We start from the raw sequence: 14,708 nt of genomic DNA, 5'->3' as shown, positions 1-14,708 counted from the left end.
GAGAAAATCAATGATTTTAGCTCACAGACCAAAGTCCATAGAGAAAATCAGTGATTTTAGCTCTCAGACCAAAGTCTATAGAGAAAATCAGTGATTTTAGCTCTCAGACCAAAGTCTATAGAGAAAATCAGTGATTTTAGCTCACAGACCAAAGTCTATAGAGAAAATCAGTGATTTTAGCTCACAGACCAAAGTCTATAGAGAAAATCAGTGATTTTAGCTCACAGACCAAAGTCTATAGAGAAAATCAGTGATTTTAGCTCACAGACCAAAGTCCACAGAGAAAATCAATGATTTTAGCTCTTGTGGAGATAGCAGTTGATGATCATCCAGCAGCCCCTCTAACAAACTCACACCTACCGCTGACGTTATGACATGCTGCCGAGCCCAGAGGCAGTGAAGGCCAGCAAAACTGTACTTTTGTCTCTTTGTGTGACAACAGAGACAGCGTGGACAGTGTCCTCAGTGTTTGTCCATCAATGCGACTTTCAGACTATGACTCAGCTTGTCATCCCCTCCCCTCCCCCTTCATCAATTATTGATGTCCAGGAGATGAGGGAGTGAAGATTATGTTCTCTCTAGTAAATCTTGGACAGGAAGTGGTTTCAGTCTGAAGGACGCTGAGGTTAGTCAGTGGCGCTAATAGAACATGTTGACAGAGGGTGCAGTCTTGCCTCCCTCGCCTCCTCTTGGCAGTTCTTGTGGGACCTTCAGGAACTTGGTGGCTTACAGCTGCCTGTCTTCTTCTGCTGCTGACTTTTCAGCAGACTGCAGGTCTTGTTATTTATTATAAGGGTTCTTTATTTTCTGTCATGCCCCCCCCCCCAGCCCCCCCTTGGGACAGAAACTTTTTCTTGCCCCTCCAGACCCACAACCACCAACTGAAGTACTATTGAGAACATGTATATTTTTCCTATCTGTACAAACCACTGTATGAGTTGCTGCCACCTAGTGACTGGAGGCTTGTTATCATTCAAGCATTACAGCAGTGGTACCCCACCACTCCCCCCCCAGGGGGGGCCCAACCCACTATTTAAGAAGCTCTGCATTATATTGATACATAACATTTGTTTTTCCATCACTGCACATATTTATAGATTATACACTTGATGATTCAATGCAGTATGTAAGACTGCCGTGCACCCTTCTACACTAATTGCCCGTCGGGAAAAATTAAGTTCTTTGTATTCAATTGGCTCACTGGCCATTAGCGACCCTCTGAACTTTGCCTCCTTGCAGGGCAACCGAGTCAGGAGAAAAAGCAGCTTGGTTAAAGAACTAGCAGAGAAGTTAGTGTGATGAACTGGTGCTTATATCATTGACACAGGAAGTGGAAACAGTCCATACGACACAAACCACCATAATGGGCACACAGGTGGGGGCTATTGGGGTTCTGGAGGCACTTACAGCTGTGGAGGCAGCAGCCTTTTTGGATTCCTCTGTGAGCAACTGCAACACCTGCTCCACCCTGTGTTTCTCCTCCTCAGTGATGTAGTCGCTGTCTATAAGGGGGGGAGAGGGGGGGGGGGGGGGGGGGGGGGGGGGGGAGACAAGGTGGGAGAGTGAGAGAGGGAGAGACAAGTTAGTGAGAGTTTTAGTGTGTGTGTGTGTGAGAGAGAGAAAGAGATAAAGAAAAGAGAGAGGCAGATTAAGATTGAGACAGAGACAAAGCCAGAGAGAGAGAGGGAGAGGGAGAGGGAGAGAGAGAGAGAGAGAGAGAGAGAGAGAGAGTTTTGGATCTGGATGAGATGCTTCTACTGAAACCTGATCTGACTGCAGTGGAGGGGCTGGCGGGGGCAAGAGATGGGAGAACAGGAAGAGTCATACAATTAAGAAAGAGGGAGGAAGTTTGTTTTTATCATGGAGTTACTCCGAAGGACAAAATAGGAGGAGGAAAAGAGGAGAAGGAGGAGAAAAGGAGGAGGAGAGGAAGAACAGGAGAGGAGGAGGAAAAGGAACAGAGAAGAAAGAGGAAAAGAGGTGAAAGAAGAGGAGTGGAGAGGAAGAGAAAGAAGAGAGGCAGGGGGAGAAGCTAATTAACCCTTTAATAGACTCCATGACATGTACTAACGCATACTGAGGATACGCAATTGTGTACTACCTACTAACACATACTAAAATACAGACTTGTGTACTACCTATTTGTATATACATTTGTGTATCATCTACTAAAGTAAAAGTAAAACCTCACTTTAGTGAGAGCTGGAGTCAAATGAGAGGTTGAATATTATTGGGTGTTGGCACTGATTGACAGCCCAACTGTCCTGTGACTGAAATACATCCTGGTCAATAAGCAATGGCACTGCCGGTTATGCTGTCCCTGTGTAAACTTTGTGGTTCAAACTTGGAGATATCTTAGTTTCAAATAATTGGTTTGGATCTGTGGTGAAAACTATTTAACCTTAACTAACGTTTGCTAGACCTGAGCTGAAGTCCAGCTTTTTTTTTTTTTTTTTGCAAATCAACAGCACAAATGACGAGGACAAAGCCTGTGACAGAACTCAGTGTGACCTCAACAAATACAGAGACGTTAAATCTGCAGATGATGCTGTGCCAGGTGGCCATGGAAACATCATGTGTTGCCACGACAACAGAGGAGGTCGGCCAGGCGATCCCGTGGTGGTGTGACAAGCACACATGCACACATACACTATACGCAGGGGTCTTGATTTTTTACCCTGGTTCTAATCCAGTCCTGGAACCCAACTGTGGTGTTTGGTCTTTTTCATCACTTTCTTAAGAAAAACATTTGCGACCCAGCTGCTGCATGGTCAACTTTGTCCACATTTTTGCATATTGTTGAGTGTTTTACTCACACGCCTGCAGGGAGAAGTGTTTGCCCTCTGATTGTCCGCTGCTTCCTGAGGTAAGAGGAAGGGGAGGAGCCACGGATGAACTCAAGGCTCCAACCACATGACGAGTTGAAGACATGGAGGAGGAGGAGCCAGGAGGCTCTGCACCCTCTCCTAACAGGTACTGGATCGAATGCAACTGGAAGCAGGGATCGGCGAGAAGGACGGAAGCAGCTGGAGACGTTCTGTAAAACAGGAGGGAGGGGGGAAAAAAACGTATTTTTTTTTTCTCCATCGTACAGAGACGATGGCTGATGCTAACGCGACGGCTGATGCTAATATGACGAACAATGCCAATGCGACAACTGATGCCAACACAAGGACAGAAAATGACAAAATGACCGATGCTAACACAATGACTGATGCTAACGTAGTGACAAATATTAACACAATGACTTATGCTAACACAGTAGCCGATGTTAACACTGATGCTTACATTACTACTGATGCTAACAGGATGACTGATACCAAAATGACGACTGATTGCAACATGATGACTGATGCTAACAATCACTGACATACATTATTCACTAACACTGGTGATAAGGCATTTAGTAAAGCTATCTCTATTGATGTAATAGCACACTAACGCTAATCTTTTGTAATTGATTTTTTTTTAAACTAAGGTTTACTAACTCTCAGCTAATTTTTTGGGATTCAAATTCAAAGTGTTGAATTTTCAAGACATTTAACACCTACCGAATGACTGACGATCCTTTTACTGACGCTAGTCAAATTGCTGTCAATAACGCAGTTATGATACCTACGTTCAAATTTGCGTAGTATAAGATATATAAAGTATTTGATGCTAAACAGGCACTGGTACACATGAATGGTCATTAACATGTTTACATCATCTACTGCTAACACACATTCACGCTAGTGTGTGTGTGTGTGTGTGTGTGTAAGTAGGAAAAGGAGACATGTGAGAGCCTAATAGAAATAGATAAGTGATTCGAGCAGTGACAAGTCAGACAGGGGGAGGGGTCTGAGGGGATGGGTGCTAGGAGAGACGAGGTAGAAGAGAGAGGCACGGGAGAAGGAGGAGCTGGGAAAGCACAAGAAGAGACAGACACTGATCAGAACCAAAAACACACACGCAGACATCTCAGCTGACTGCTCACGTCTGAACCCGAACTTTCCTCCCAATGTTTGCTATCGGCGTTTGCTGTGAGGAGACAAAAGGAGGAGCAGGAGGAGGCAAAGGAGGGAGATTGGTAGAGAGAGATGCAGAGGAGGAGCTGAAGGTTTGATGTTTGGCGTCTGAGTCGCCCTCCCTCACTGCTGTACGACCAACAGAGAAACCAATAGTGTGTGTGCGTGAGAGAGAGAGAGACAGACAGAGAGAGAGAGAGATCAGATACACAGACATCCTCGCTGGTCGTTCTGTTTTTTTTTTTGCGCTGGATTCTAACTGAAAATCAAGAAACCATTAAATTGGAGGAGGCTGCAGACTGACAGGAGGCGCTGCTGAGTGAAGATAACGGAAATGGACTTTTGCTGTCTGTGGTGGAAAATTAAATAGAGTGATGGAGATGTAGAAAAGGGCTGGGCTGAGAAGACGAGAGATGAACGGAGAAAGATTAGTTTTAGGAACGCCGAGGAGCATCACCATCATCACCACTGCTGCTGACACCAGCCTCTGGACTACAGTTTCAAGTGCGATCATGTCAGTATGAAGAAGCAAAAACAAGAAGTGAGGAATTGTCCACTAAGCTTTACCTAGTGCATGAAATCATTTAGTCAAAGCTGATGTCCACAGTCTTATCCTGGCGTTATGAATCTAGTTGGTGGTAGTGTTGGTTTCCCACAGGGCGTGGTAGGACCGGCAGTAACAACAGTGCTGTTTTTTCTTCAGCTGCTTCGACCGACCCAAATCAATGGATCCATCTGCTTCTCCCAAACCCCGTCTGCTGAGATCCAGTGTCTCTGTGCCTCAGACCTTGTCAGTTGTGCCGCCCAGGGTCTGGAGCAGGTCCCCCAGGCGATACCTTTGTTTGCAGTGATCCTGGACCTCAGTCACAACCGCATTGATCAGCTGAAGGGCGGTGCCTTTGAAGGACTCTTTCGACTGGAAACCCTAAGGTTGGCTCACAACCAGTTGACCACAATTCAGCCCGGGGCATTCCAGAACACCTCCGGTGAGCTGGTGCGACACCTCGACTTGTCGTTCAACCGTCTTCGGGTTGTGGAGACTCACTATTTTCAGGAGCTGCCTGGATTGGAGGAGCTGCTGCTCTTTAACAATCAAATTGTGCAGGTGGAGAGCAGGGCACTCTCTGGACTGGGGAACCTCCAAAAGGCCTATCTCAGTCACAACCGCCTGACTCACTTCCCATTTTTCTCCATCCAAGAGCACAGCCACCCATACCTTATCACAATGGACCTGTCCTCCAACCGCCTGCTAAAACTGCCCCTGGAGGACATTTTAAATTTACCCCTCCAGCTCCAGAAAGGACTCTACCTTCACAACAACTCACTGGAGTGCGAGTGCTCCATGTATGGACTGTTTCGACACTGGGAACAGCGAGGATACGCCTCGGTCAAGCACTTCAGGCAAGAGCACACTTGTCGGGTCTATGGGATGGAGAAACGCACTGTGCGTTTCTTCCAGAACCACAGCTACTTTGACAAATGCAACATGACCACAGTGGGTTCGGCAATTAACGGGGAGACTCATAGCATATCTGTAAAGGTGGGCGGGGGGGCCCTGCTGCACTGCATGACGTCTCTCGTTGGCACCAGTGTCACCTTTCTCTGGGTATCACCAAACCGGGAGTATGTGGCACCACCAGGCAACAATGGTTCCCTGAAGATGTTCACCAACGGGAGCCTGGAGATCATAAAGGCACATGCGAAAGACTCTGGCATCTACTGGTGCATGGCCCTGGATCAGCGTCATCAGCGAAATGACACGTGCGAGGTCAACGTAACAGTGGAGTTACATCACCATGGCCAGTCCCATGGGTCTTTTAACACTGGATTCACTACTCTTCTGGGCTGCGTGGTGAGCCTGGTTCTGGTCCTCATGTACCTCTATCTGACACCATGTCACTGCCCACCCTTCAGCAGGGAATCTTCTGTACCTGACGGCAGTAAAGGGAATGAAGGCGGAGCAGGAAGCGCCAAGTCTTCTATCCTAATCCCAACCCCTCCAGCCACTACTGAGGGCCCTGGACGCAAGGTCAGTACCAACAAGCATGTGGTATTTCTGGAGCCAATCAGAGAGCAGAAGAATGGCGGACTGAGGGAGGGGCCATGTTCTGGGGTGAATCAAGGACACGTCGTGCTGGGTTCAGTGCTAGAATCTAAGCAGCACCTGAAGATCCACATCCGAAAGGCAGGGGACACTGAATCCATGGTGTCGGTTTTTTCAGACACACCCATCATGTTACGTAGCAAGACTGACAGGTTCTAGTGTCCGACACTGATTATAAGCCGCCCCCCGCCCCCCTTCCTCTTCATCTCAACCTTTCCTAACATGAAACCATGGAATACTGCCATCGCCGGCAGACCCATCTTTGCGCACATTAACTTAAGAGCCACGAACCACTGCACTGTGAGTGGATAGGTCAGAGTAGTACTCATAAAGTAAGTACACCACCCACAGGTTTGTATGAGACGTATATAAAAAAAAGGAGTTTATAAAAACATGGGCTAAATTATTAACTGCTATACTCAACGTGGTCCCTTTAAGCACGGTTTGTACCTTTAATGCTGTGCTCACATGTATGAGGTAGAGGCCCTAGCTCAGGTGTTATGTCATTATGTATTGTTCCAAATGCAATATTTTCTTTGCTGAAGATGCAGTTTTGTAAATAGTTTCTTAAAGAATACTATTCACATTTATAATTGGGTTATCTTGAGGTTATCTCTACACGTAGAAGCAGGTTTCTAGAAGACATAGCAAGCAATGTATTTTAAGTGTTACAATCTAATTCATGGTCGGCTAATCATCACATCAAGCTCATGATCACAAGCAAGGTTTATTTTTCAAAACTTGGAAACGGTGCAAAAGGTTAACTCTCCCACAAGCCTTTGGCCTAAACATTACAACATTAGAACCATCCCTGATTCGGCTAACTGATGTGTAAATATTTCTAGCTAGAAATGCTGAGCTAATACTGTTATTATCTCACATGCTAACATAGCTCACAGAGCGTTGAACCGGTGTACTCGTGTAATGTTTTTCAAAGATTAGCATGTTCAGAAGCATCTTTTAATGTGTGGCTTCAGTCACAAGTGTGACATTATGACTGGGTACATCTTTAGAGGTCAGTGAAGAAAGTTTGACGGGTTTAGAGACAGAAATATTTTCGGTGGGTTGAAGAGAGAACACGGTGTCAACAGCAGAACTAAAAAATAACTTTTGGCAATAAATTGATAAATGAATAAAAAATACTTATTCTGTGTTTTTACATACCAAAAATACCAAAATATAGCCCATTCCGCATTGATCTCTATCTTAATAGATACGTTTATAACCAACCAATAGCACTAAGGGCCTGGTACAGCTGTACATTATTTGCCCCCCAATCCTAACTTTACAGAAATAATTGAAAGATGTTACATGAGCCTATTCAGTTCATACAGCTTAGAAAGAGTCATGACGACCACCACAAACTGTCTAGAGAAAACTGCTAAAGGTTAGCTCCACCAGCTAGCGCGTGAACTGTGCCACTACTTTCACAGCAATAAATACTAACTATTAGTGCTGGGTATTGCTAAGAATCTCAATAATTTTGATTTGCTTTGATATCGATTTAGTGTCAAGTAGAAATAATACAAATAAGTAATTAGAACACCATTCATTTTAAAATAATTATTTATTTAGTTCAATACCCATATAATCAACCACAAGTCATGTGAACACTGTTCATATCTTCACAATAGAACATCTGAAAATAAAGCATCAGCAATGACAATACTAGTACTGAAGATGGTATAAAAAGAATCACCCGCACTAGCCAGCGGTGTTGTGGTGAAAAGTACTTGATAATTAGCTAGTACTTATAGCTTGTGGACACCGAACGACATTGTCAGGATGCAATCAGAATAAGAATAAGAGCATCTTAACTACCGACACACCACTCATCACTGGACCAACACACTGCCAACTATCACCGTAGCAGCAAGCTCCTCCCCACTGCACTGAGACTCTTTCGGTGACCCCTCTCCAGCAGCAGGGGGCACTGTTCTTCACTAAACTTTCCTTTCAATATTTTTACCCACCCCCAACTATTGTTGTCTGCTGATAAGCTTGAATATTAACTTCAGATAAAAGTTTCCAGCATGTGTGAAAAAAACTGAAGATGACAGAAACAAATAGCAAAAAAAAAAAACCACACCCACCCCAAGGTGGATATATTCTTAGCACCAGAGCCTCAAACATGTGAGCGCAGCCAAACAAAGTTTGGCTAAAGAGGTCTTCAACCCTCTCTCAGAGAACACTGTAGCCCTTTAGCACCTCATGTTGGATCTGTTTTGTAGTTTACCTTGTTCTCTAGCCCGTGAAATGTCACGGGTTGTGACAGTTGTTGAATAAAGGTATGTGGGAATCCTGTTTCATTGTCCTCTTCACATCATGTTCTCACCCTTTGTGTGACCCTCCCCCTTCTAATTGACTGGACAGCAGTGGAACGCTAACTTTAACCCTAGAGTGCGAGTCGCGTGTTTTTACTGTTGTTCTTTTGCATGCACAGTTAAAGGTTGATTGTCCATTAGCACCAACCAGCAACAGACAAGAGTTTGTCTCATTACATTTACCGTTTTTACCATTTTTTTAAAAAAATATTTGGTAATGTCAGTGATCACTGCCAATCAGAAAATGTTGCTCTAAATATACTGACCTGAGTTAGCCTGTCTAGCTAATGTTCCCAAGATGATTACTTCTTGCTTACTTTTTCTGTTTTTGAACAGAATCCATATTTGCCTACACTATATAAGCTCAACTGGTTTGATTAGCAAGTAGCCAGTGTGTTTCCAAAATGTTTTTAAAATAGTGAGATATTTATCAGCAACATTAAGTTATCTCAAGTTACCCTGGGTTGTTGTTGGGGGCAATTTATTCAGTTGTAAGCCTCGCCCTTGTCTTCATCCGAGGACTGAACTGGACTGAACGTTGTTCAGAAAAAAAAAAAACCTGGTCAATATTTAATGATCTCTGCTCTCCATTATGATACATATACATGTATACTCGCTATCTCGTTCACACACACACACACTTCCCTGTAGGTAGACTTGGTTCTGTGTGGGTCTGTTCTAGATCACTGAGACACCTTACTCTGCTCATGACGTTTATTACCTGCTGACTAAACTAACAGGACAACTAGCAGTTAGCAGCTACAGGCTAAAAGAGAGCTGTAGAAGTGTGCCGCACTTAGTAGTTAGCCAACAAAGGCTAAACATAATCAGAAGGTTTGATTGTCTGATTGTCTGAAAATTTGTCTCAAATTTGGACACATTTTCTGTAGTAGTAGTGACCCAGCAGTGTACAGCTAAAATCACCCATTTTCTCTATGGACCTTTGTGTTGGGGAGTCAGCAGTTAAAAATCATGTTTCCTTCCATAACGTTGTTCCGATCCAAAAATAGTTGCATCAAAGGCAACTGGATGGATAGGGTTTTTTTTTTTTAAGGCGTTTCAGCTCTGACTACTGGGAAATTCAGTCAATTCAAATGTAGTCAGTCAGAACTGAAGAAGCCTCTTGGATGAGAGGTGAAACGTCTTAAAAAAAAACCCTACTCCGTCCAGTTGCCTTTGATGTAAAATATTTTTGGATTAAATGACCTGGATGACTGAGAACCTACATAGACATGTTGTTCCGATGTCTCACCCAAAGCTGTCTCTATGCCTCACCTCGTCAGCAACCTTTCACCTCATCTCTTTTCGATCAAAATGTCTTCACTCCAATGTAATCTGCTCAGTCGTTTCCATGGTAACACAAGAAGTGAATCACTGCAAATCTATCAAAGCTGCCAGTGTACATATACGCACACAATTTTCCTCTACATCACTGGCTTTATTGTGGTGGAGGATGTGACAGGAAGGTAGCTGGAGGAGCATTTGACTTTTATTTATACATGAGGTCGGAGCATAAACACCGCCTGTAAACGAAGGTGGAGTGATTTGTCAGGTGACGGAGCTGCAGTAGACGAGCAGGTCGGGACAATCAGATGTGCAAGAATCTGAGCCAAATATAAATAAATGTATATATAAATAAAGTGAACATATTACAACCGCACACAACCAAATGTAACCTCTGCTTTTAACCCATCACCAAAGTGAACAGTGGGACAACTGAGCACCTCAGTGGTAACTTGGCAGCTGGTGGACTCAAACCTGAAGCCTTCCAGACCCAATTCTGCTTCCTTAACCACTAAGCCACCACTGCCCCAACACAAAGAAAATTGAGTCAAGAAAAGAAAAAAAAGAGCCAGACAGAATTACAGCTGCAGTTCACTGAAAAGCCACTTGAGGCTGTGTGTGCAGAAGTGTTTCCTTCACACTTTCTTTGCCGGAACACAAAACTCCATAGCAGTAAATCAAAATTAAGACAGGGGTATAGAAGACAACTCCTTCCTATACACACTATACAGATTCCAGGGTTCTGCCTCAGCACCTTCACAGGCCACTATCTCTGCAGCACCGACAGAGTCAAAGCTACAACAGGATCCTCCGAGTCAAAGGTTGGAGGGAATCAAAATCAACATGGAGTTTAACCCCAGATATTTGAAGACCATAAGGTTTCTATTCCATCTTTCTCCCATTGACCAGAGAAACCAAGGAGTTGATCACTCCCCTTTGGTCACAGCCAAAGTACAGTACATTCAGGAGAGTGTACTATTGGGTAAGTCTCAGTCAAGATCCACAGAGGCCACATCTGGCTCGAGTGGGAATTGGCCATTGACAACAAGGTGCATCAAAAAAAAAAAAGTCAGCAGTTCAAACTCACCCTTGTCTGTCTCCATCCAATAGAATCTGAACCAGGATTCCTGTGACTGCCACCAGAATGGGGTAGTGGTCCACACTTTCCAGACCTGACACACAGACAAACACAAACACAAACACATTCAGTTATTACGTACACTAAAGTCAGACTTGTGTGTGTATGTGTGTGTGTGTATGTGTGTACCTGGTAGTCTCAGGTTGACCACACGGTCAAACAGATTCTTCTCAGCTGTGACTCTGTTCAACACCTGGTTCAGAAGCTGCACAAACATAACAACAGAAGGAACATTTACACATGAAGCCCCGCTTAACGTTGGTAACAGAAGCTCTGAAGGACAAACACGATCAGCTGCACGATCAGGATCTCAGTGACTGGACAAGTGATCATCTGACTGGAGCTGATAGAACAACTAAGTGGAGCTGGTGGAACAGCTGATTGGAGCAGACGGAACAACTGACTGGAGCTAGTGGGAAAAACTGAGTGGAGCTGGTGAAACAACTGCCTGGACAACTGAGTGGAGCTGACAGAACAACTGACTGGTGATGACAGAACAACTGACTGGACAACTGGGTGTAGCTGACAGAACAACTGCCTGGACAACTGACTGGTGATGACAGAACAACTGACTGGACAACTGAGTGGTGATGACAGAACAACTGACTGGAGCTAGTGGCAAAACAGAGTGGAGCTGGTGAAACAACTAACTGGACAACTGAGTGTAGCTGACAAAACAACTGACTGGACAACTGAGTGGAGCTGACAGAACAACTGACAGGAGTTGATGTGAACAACTGACTGCTGTATTCTTTCCATTAGAAACAGATATGACAGTAATGTATTTGAGAGTCATAAAGACATTGTTAAACGTGTGCGTCTGTGTCGATAGACCTCTGTCAATTACCGTAATTCCCGGACTATAAGCCTCTACTTTTTTCACAAGCTTTGCACCCTGCAGCTTTAAACATGATGTGACTAATTTATGGATTTTTACTGGCTAACAAAGTTCATACCGCTAGTGATCAATGACTTTTCTGGTAGGCTACTGTGTGTTATACTTGTAATGTATGTGCGCGCAAGAGAGAACGGTAGCGTAAGCTAAGAGCAGTTTGAGCCCTGTCATGTTGAAGCGCGAGTTGGTTATACAGGAGCTGTTAAAACACTGTTTCTGTTCTTTTGTGCTCGGACAAGCATAAAGTGAACGGAGTTAGCCCCGGAGCTAATGTTAGCTTTGGCCCTGGAGCAGATCACTAAGTCTCCCCTGTGAATTCCAACTACGGTCGGGGCGCCGAGGCAGGAAAGAGCTAACGTGTACCCAGCCGTGTTACAGGCACTGTTCGGAAAAAAGCACTTTTAATTAAAAGTGAGGAAAAAAATCTTACTGTGTAACATCTTTCTGTGTAAATATCCTAATACACTTGAATACACTACAAAGACAAAACATTTAATGTTCAAACTGGTAAACGTTTTTTTTTTTTTTTTTTGCAAATATTACCTCATTTGGAATTTGATGCCTGCTCCAAAACCGGTATGTACCTTTCAGCATTAATGGTGCCTTCACGGATATGTAAGTTACCCATACCATTGGCACTAACACTCCCCCATACCATCACAGATGCTGGCTTTTGAACTTTGCGTCGATAAACAGTTCGGATGGTTCTCTTCCTCTTTGGCCTGGAGGACACGATGTCCACAATTTCCAAAAATTTAAAAATGTGGACTCGTCGGAACACAGAACACTTTTCCACTTTGCATCAGTTCATCTTAGATGAGTATAGGCCCGGAGAAGCCAGCCACGTTTTGCTTTGCATAGTAGTAGTTTTAACTTGCACTTACAGATATAGCGACGCACTGTATTTACTGACAGTGGTTTCAAGTGTTCCTGAGCCCATGTGGTGATATCCTTTACACATTTATGTTGCTTCTTGATGCAGTGCCGTCTGAGGGATCCAAGGTCAAAAGCATTCAATGTTGCTTTTCGGCCTTGCCACTTACGTGGAGTGATGTCTCCAGATTCTCTTGAACCCTTTGATTATACTATGAACCGTAGAATAATCCGTGACAGTAGGGTGTCAGCTAAGGTCAAGAGAAAGGTTTAACAGGACGGTGGTGAGACCAGCCATGATGTATGGTTTAGAGACAGTAACAATAGGCAGAAGACAGGGGGCAGGAGCTGGAGGTGAAGTTAAAGATGCTAAGATTCTCTTTAGGAGTGACAAGAATGGACAGGATCAGGAATGAGGTCATTAGAGGGACAAGCTAGAGAAGCCAGATTGACATGTTTTGGACATGTGCAGAGGAGGGACAGTGGATACAGTGGTAGAAGGATGTTAGAGATGGAGCTACGAGGTAGGAGACAAAAAGGAAAGGCCCAAGAGGAGATTTATGGATACAGTAAGGGAGGACATGCAGATAGTTGGAGTCAGAGTAGAAGATGCAGAGAACAGGAAGAGATGGAAAACGTTGATTCGCTGTGGCAATCCCTGAAAAAAAGGGACAAGCCGAAAAGGAAAAGAAGATGATGAAATCCCTAAATTCCTTGCACTTGTACGGTGAGAAACGTTGTTCTTAAACTGTTTGACTATTTGTTTATGCAGTTGTTCACAAAGTGGTGAACCTTGCCCCATCCTCGCTTGTGAATGACTGAACAGTTCAAGGAAGCTCCTTTTATACCCAGTCATGGCACCTACCTGTTCCCAAATCCCAAACTTTCTCAGTTTTTTTTTGCCACCTTTTCCAGCTTTTTTTGGAACGTGTTGCAGGCATCAAATTCCAAATGAGCTTATATTTGCAAAAAAAAAAAAAAAAAAACAGTTTACCAGTTTGAACGTTAAATATGTTGTCCTTGTAGTGTATTCGATTGAATATAGGTTGAAAATGCAAATCATTGTATTCTGTTTTGGTTGCAGCTTATATTCAGGTGCGCTCAAAAGTCTGGAAATGATGGTGAATGACTTGTCCACTTCAACTCTATTGTCAGATTAGTCACGGTGAAAAGAAATCAGATGTAATAATCCGGGGCCGTGTGGTTTGGGATATGTGCTCTACAGTGTAGCTGAACAGAGACAGAGAGGTGTGTGGGGGCGGAGCCTGATTATTCACCTGGGCCAATCGTCTGAGAAGCAGCTCAGCAGAGGGGCGGGACCAGTCCAGAAAAATCTCAGGAACCAAGGTAACAGTCATTTCCAGCACTCGCAGCAGACTCACAGAGAGGTCGAAACAGGTGGCACACACCTGAAACCAAGTGTCTGATGTTATCAGACAGATTGTGACTTTTCCATTCTCACTTTTCTCTTTTGTCAGTATTTTAAAGGAAACGGTACCTTCAGCTGACGAGCATCCACAAAGTTCCTTTCTGGACGTTCTGCTGCCTGTTGGATCTGGAGGACAGAGAAGGAAAGAGGGATTGAGGACAAGAGAAGTGAGGAGAGAGGCTAAGAAGAGGGAGCCATGAGGAGTATTAAGAGGACGGTAGATGTGAACGCGTCCTCCACAGGTTTTTCAAACTACTGTATGTTAGCATGTGTGTATGTATACCTCCTGGATCATGCCTATGAACTCAGAAAAGGCCCAGTTTAGCTGGTTGAGGACACTGTTAAGAAACGAAGCAGCCATTTCTTTGTCCGTGTTCAGCAGCTCCGCCATGTGTCTCTGCAGCAGCAATGAGGGACACGGCTCTGGACCAATCACAGTAGAGCAGTAGATATGTCAAAACCCACAACCTTAGTCCATATAGAAAATAAATTGTGAGGGAGGGGGGGAAATCACTGAAGCCAGAAGTTGGACAGAGAGCAGACAAACATACTCTGCAGGCTTGGCAGGTTCATGTCTTCAGGTTTGGTTTTCAGCAGGGTGGGAAGTCGAGTGTATCTGTATCCAAAACCACAACCCTGACAACACACACACAC

General features: G+C 44.2%; 2 protein-coding genes across 2 annotated transcripts in view; one reads left to right on the top strand and one right to left on the bottom strand.

Moving 5' to 3' along the window:
* Positions 1-14,708, bottom strand: part of rnf123 (ring finger protein 123) — a 32,999-nt gene that overhangs the window by 3,309 nt on the left and 14,982 nt on the right. Inside the window, exons 29-36 of the mRNA XM_025060081.1 lie at positions 14,606-14,702; positions 14,338-14,477; positions 14,124-14,180; positions 13,903-14,034; positions 10,987-11,062; positions 10,807-10,891; positions 2,817-3,037; positions 1,408-1,502 (exon numbers count right to left, since the gene is read on the bottom strand). Of these exons, the coding sequence (XP_024915849.1) occupies positions 1,408-1,502; positions 2,817-3,037; positions 10,807-10,891; positions 10,987-11,062; positions 13,903-14,034; positions 14,124-14,180; positions 14,338-14,477; positions 14,606-14,702 (903 nt within the window). The remainder of the gene's footprint in view (positions 1-1,407; positions 1,503-2,816; positions 3,038-10,806; positions 10,892-10,986; positions 11,063-13,902; positions 14,035-14,123; positions 14,181-14,337; positions 14,478-14,605; positions 14,703-14,708) is intronic.
* On the top strand, positions 3,078-9,520 carry amigo3 (adhesion molecule with Ig-like domain 3). The gene has a single exon (XM_025059893.1). The coding sequence runs from the start codon at positions 4,630-4,632 to the stop codon at positions 6,268-6,270; it is 1,641 nt and encodes a 546-aa protein (XP_024915661.1). The 5' UTR covers positions 3,078-4,629; the 3' UTR covers positions 6,271-9,520.

The sequence above is a fragment of the Cynoglossus semilaevis genome, chromosome 11 (assembly GCF_000523025.1).
Source record: "Cynoglossus semilaevis isolate Cse_v1.0 chromosome 11, Cse_v1.0, whole genome shotgun sequence".
In the NCBI taxonomy this organism is placed as follows: domain Eukaryota; kingdom Metazoa; phylum Chordata; class Actinopteri; order Pleuronectiformes; family Cynoglossidae; genus Cynoglossus; species Cynoglossus semilaevis.
This window is presented reverse-complemented; position numbering and strand designations above follow the sequence as displayed.

Coding starts and splice junctions, on each gene's coding strand:
- amigo3 (XM_025059893.1), top strand. CDS start 4,630: ATGAATCTAGTTGGTGGTAGTGTTGGTTTCCCACAGGGCGTGGTAGGA.